The sequence below is a fragment of the Culicoides brevitarsis genome, chromosome 1, assembly GCF_036172545.1.
Source record: "Culicoides brevitarsis isolate CSIRO-B50_1 chromosome 1, AGI_CSIRO_Cbre_v1, whole genome shotgun sequence".
NCBI lineage: Eukaryota > Metazoa > Arthropoda > Insecta > Diptera > Ceratopogonidae > Culicoides > Culicoides brevitarsis.
The window spans coordinates 9,384,505-9,390,174 of record NC_087085.1 but is presented as its reverse complement, the minus strand read 5'-3'; the positions used below and the strand labels follow the sequence as shown (position 1 = coordinate 9,390,174).

At 22.3% G+C, this 5,670-nt stretch overlaps 1 protein-coding gene across 1 annotated transcript; it reads left to right on the top strand.

Annotated features, from left to right (window-relative positions):
- The first annotated feature begins 266 nt into the window (after window positions 1–266).
- Window positions 267–1,378, top strand: LOC134837213 (uncharacterized). The gene is made up of 5 exons (XM_063852581.1): window positions 267–351; window positions 404–435; window positions 504–572; window positions 1,204–1,287; window positions 1,346–1,378. The coding sequence occupies exons 1-5, from the start codon at window positions 267–269 to the stop codon at window positions 1,376–1,378; spliced, it is 303 nt and encodes a 100-aa protein (XP_063708651.1).
- The last annotated feature ends 4,292 nt before the right edge of the window (window positions 1,379–5,670 follow it).

Below are 5,670 nucleotides of genomic sequence, written 5' to 3'. Positions count from 1 at the left end.
TGATACTCCATGGACTTAAAAATTCATTAATGTCTCGCATTAAATTTTGTTTATTATTATTTTTTTCGTCTCGTGTTATTTTTTCGAAGCGATGCGACGAAAGCAGACAAAAATGACGTTCGGATATTCTAAAAACTTTGGAATTTAATTTATATGATTTTTTGTCAATTAATAAAAAAATGTGAAAAAAAACATGCAAAAAATTCTCTATAAAAGAAGAATTCAGAACGCATCGACAGTTTCAGTTTTATTTTGAAAGTGACACGATGAAGTTTTTAATTGTACTGTTTGCTGTAGCGGCAATTGCTCTTGCAGCTCCAAAGGCTCAACAACCCGTGATTGTTCTTCAGAGTAAGTTTTTTATTTTTATTATTTGATGATTTTTTAATTGTTTTATTTTTAGCTGGAGGAGGCGGCGGCGGCGGAGGAGGTCCTGTAAGTTATTGATTCTTAATACAAAAAAAAAATAATAAAAATAATTTGATATTTTTTTGTAACTTTAGCCTCCTGCTCCTCCTGCGCCAAGACCAATCGTTGTTGAATTAGGAGGCGGCGGCGGAGGAAATAGTGCAGTAAGTATTTATTAAAAAAGCTTTATCTTATAATTTAATTAAATTAAAATTAATTATTTATTTAAAATTAATTTTTAAATTTCTATTTTATTTAAAAAAAAAAATAAATTAAATTAATTTAATTAAATAAAATTTAAAAAAAAAACAAAATTTTTGAGCGAAAAAAAAATTAAAATTTGTAAAGAATTTTTCAGATAAATATTTTTTCAAAAAATTAAAAAACATCAAATTAATTATTTTTTTTTAATATTTTAAAAAAAAAATTCAAAAATTATTTCAATTGATAATTAAAATTATTAATTTTTTTTAATCATTAATTTTCGACGTCAATATAGCAAAAAAAAAGATAAAAAATATTTTTTTCAAAATTAAAAAAAAAAATTAAAAAAAAGTTAAAAATAAATATTTTAATTTATAATTTAAATGAAATTTTTTCAGAAAATTCATATTATTTAAATATTTTTTGAATTCAAAATATAAAGATTATTTCAAGATAAAAAAATATTTCTTTAATAAAAAATAAAAAAAAAATTATCAAAAAATTTTTTCAAAACAAAGCCTTGATCAATTCTTTTTTCATTCAAATTTTTTTAATTATTTTATTTAACTAATAATTTTTTTATCATTTCAGCCTCCTCCTCCTCAACCAATTGTGATTGACATTCAAAAAGGCGGAAATGGCGGAGGCGGCGGCGGCGGTGGCGGCGGAGGCCCAGTAAGATTCTTAATTCTTACATATTTCATAAAAATTAATTTTTTTTTTATATTTTTAGCCTCCTCAAACTGTATACGTTGTAAATGTTTAAGAAAAACAATTTTTTTTTCAACCAATTCATCAAATTTTCAAAAATTCCATTTAAATAAAAAAAAAGTTAAGACAGCATCAATTCTCAGTGTTCAATTTTTTTTCATAAGTCGACAAAAAGTAACTTCCAAAAAATATTCGACGACAAATTGTTAAAAAAAACTATTTTTACATCGTCGGCAATGTGGTTATTTTCAAAGAAATAAAAAAAACTAATGTAAATTGATTAAAATTAAATTAAATTGCCTCAACGAGTAAACAAAGTAACTAAAAATTATGAATTCTTCACTTCATTACGTTGTTTACATCGGCAAACGCAGCAGCAATAAAAATAGACGCATTGGATAATCAAAATTTATCAATTTAATGAATCCATTGAATGGGAACGTTGATGACTGCCAGTAATTAAGCAAAGAGACAAAAACAAAAAAATTTCTTTTGAATTACTTTTATCTGTTTTTTTTTCGATGCGTATGAGGAGGACAAATGTAAAAAAATTGGATTTTTAAGTGTGTCTGCGAGCATTAAGATAAATTAATTTATTTGACATTTTTTTTTACTGCGATAAAGCAAGGACGAACAAATGAACATCAAAGGAGAGATAATTCTGTGTAATTATTTTCAATTAAAAAAAGGCGAGATGTTCCGTTGATTGAATAAACGTTTCCTCTCATTTGCTTTAATTGGAGCAAACAAAAATATTAACGTGAAGTTGTGTAAAAAAAAATTAACAGAATAATTATTTTCAATTGAATTAATGTTCTGGTCGTCGTTTCGTTGTAAAAAAGCGTGAATTTTGATGTTACGAAAAAAAAAATAAGAACAGTGACAAATTGATTTAATCTCGAATTTGTTGTCCATATGTTTACATTATTATTTTTTTTTGTTCTTGGTTTTTTTTTCTTGTAATTATATTTTTTGGAGGAAACACAGAACAAGCAAGAAAAAAAAATTTAACCGAAAGATCTATTAATTATGCATGCATTTGAGTGTTGTTATGTGGCAACGTTGGTCTGGAACGCAAGAAATTTCTCGTGTGAGTGTGTGTGAGGAAATACACTAATTAATTATGATGTATAGCAAAAGACTTTTAAGCAAAGCAATTGAGACAATAATTCAATCCATATCTCCTCCTTTATTATAATGAATGTAAATGGAAACGCTTTTGTTTAATTATTTTATGAATATACAGCGCGGAGTTTTGTAACATGAACACATAAAAGCATTAACGCACATATGTAACATAGTTTGAGTTTTTTTCGCTTTTTGATATATGTTTAATGTAAAAATTATGGAAATTTTTAATTTATACGGCGATGATGGTTCTCGAGAGACTATTTAAAGAGTAACTAAGGTATGAAATTTATTTGTTAAGAGTTGCTCAATTTTATGTTTACGCACATTTTTATTTAAATAAATTAAATTTTCTGTTGAAATCAGAATTTTATCACTTTAAAGATATTTTTTTTCAAATATTTTTTTTAATGATTTTAACCACATCCATTGCCGCCAACCATGGAATAAAGACAAGGTTTGCCAATTATTTCTTTTCGTTTCATTCCGTGTTGTCGCATTCCTGGAGGACTTGTGACATCTCTGTAAAAAAATAATTTAAGAAAAAAATAATTAAATTAATTATTTATTTAAAATAAAAAAAAATAAAATAATTAAATAAATAAAAAAATTATTTAAAAAAAATTATTAAAAAAATAAGTAAAAAATTTAAAGTCATTTTATTTAATATAAAATTTAATTAAATTTTATTTTTTTAATAAATATTTAAAAAAAAAATAGGAATAATTAATCTGTTAAAATTGAAAATCAATAAAAAATTAATAAAAATAAATTTTAATTTAATAAAATTTTATTTAATAAAAAAATAAATTTCAATTTAAATTTAAATTAATTAATTTTTTTTTTTTTTTTTTTTTAAAAAAAAATATTATTATTTAATTTGTTTACGTCAAAAAAAAAATTAACAAAATATATACATTTTTTTAAAAAATAATTTAAAAATAAATTCTTACGATTTTTCTGCATTTGTCGAAGCATTTGTTACTTGAATAATTGTAACTAAAATAATAAATATTATGAAAAAATGAAAAAGCTGCTTGAACTTCATTTTATTAGATCTTTCTTATAACTAAAAGCGATTTTGACTAACTTTGTTTTAAATAATTATTCGTCTTTTATCACAAAATTAAATGTTTAACGTGACTTGATATTTTGTTTTGGGTGTTTTTCCAAGTATTGACAATTAATTATTCATGTTAATACCTTGTAGAACTGGATAATTTTGTCACAATTTTGCTCTAAATTTACAGTTGTTCGAATAAAATCAATCGTAAATACGGATTATTGTCGAATTATTTGATAGTCATTGCTACTTTTTGAATAAATCATGAATGGAATTTACTCGAATGTTTAAATATTTTTTTTTATAAAAATTCTTCTCGAAAAAAATAATTTTTATTAAATTATTTTAAATTTAATTAATTAGGTATATTTTAAAGTTTTTAAAAGAAAAAAAGTTTAACAATTTTTTTTTTGAAGAAAAATTTTAAAATTTAATATTTTAGTATTTTTATTTATTAAAAATTAATTTTAATTATTTTTTTTAATTATTAATTATAAAAAAAATATTAATTTATTAAAAAAAATTAAATTATTATTTTTTTTAATTATTAATTATAAAAAAAATATTATTATATATTAAAAAAACCTAAATCAATTTTAATTTACGTTAAATAAATTTTTTAAATTTATTATTTTGAAGAAAAAATGCGAAAATTCAATATTTGAGTATGTTATAAATTTTTAAAAATATTATTAATTAAACAACTAATTCATAATTTATCATAAATTAAATATTAATAAATTAAAACTAATAAATTATTTATTTTTTTTTTGGGAATTTATAATTAATTTATAATGTTTTTAACAATATTTTATTTTTTTAAAAATTCATAATTTTTTTTTTAAATTAAAAATAATATTTTTAAATTTATTATATTAATTTAATTAATTTAAATATAAATATTATTTTTTTGAATATAAACTAAAATTTAGATTGATAAACTGTTAAAATCTAAAAATAGAATATTGCTGCAATCTCGAAAAAAAATGTTCTTGACAGCAACTAATTCGTTTTTCACTCCTTCTTTTTTTAAAATATTTTTTCCATTACACACTTTAAATTAAAAATAAAATGAAACTTAACCACAGCACCCACAAAAAATATTAATTTCCATCCATTAATCTTTTTGCATTATTTTACTCGTTTTTTTTTCTTTTTCGTTAACGATCTCATTTGAATATGACGATAATTAATACAAAAAAGCACTTTTTCCACTCACCGCTTTTTAATTGTTTAATTTTTCACATCAACATTTCTCTCCATCATCTGATCTAATCTCTTCTTTTGCTAAGCAACACGAATATAATTTTTTCCTTCACTGCCTTTTTTTTTGCTACTTTGAATTATGTTTTTGTATTAAAACAAAATTTATATTCGTTCATAAATCTCGGTGTGTTTTTAAAGAGTTTTTAGCAGTTTTTAGAGACATTGCGAGTGGAAAAAAAATTATCATCAACTTTGATTTAGTGGAAAATGTATCAAATTTATCTTATTTTTTTATTTTATTTCTCTCGCGTGTCTGGCATTGGCATGTTTAGATGGAAGGGGTGTCGAGCGAAATAACGCATGAAATAAATTAAACTCAAAAATAAACTGCAATAATTCATTCATTTTCAAATATTTACACAAAAACCTAATTTTCCAATCGCTTAAAAGTATAAATAATAAAACGGGGCAACATTTTATGGATTTTGGCAAAATACAAAAAAAAAAATAAAATAAAATGAAATACGAGTGATGATGACGATAAGTAGATGATTATAATGTACTTTATTCAATTTATTTTGGAATCCAAAATAAACACAGATGCTCTCATTTCGTGTTTGAATAGAAAAAAAAATTTTTTTTTTCATGCACCGAAGAAATAAATGCATCGATTGATTTCAGAAGGTAATAAAATGGACAGTATTGTAGTGACAGTCAACAGATTTATTTATTTATTATCTATTTATGTCAATAATTAAGAGTGTTGGTTGTGACTATGTCCATGTCTGACAGCGATCGATAATAAATACAATAAAAACGAGTGATTGAGGACACTCTTATCTGACAGTCGTACACATCGCGCACTCAATGGGACTTATTGTTCGACAAAAATGCATGTTTCTCCGTATTTTATGTCAATAAAGCAGGCGGGTTTTCATGTTTCAGAAAAA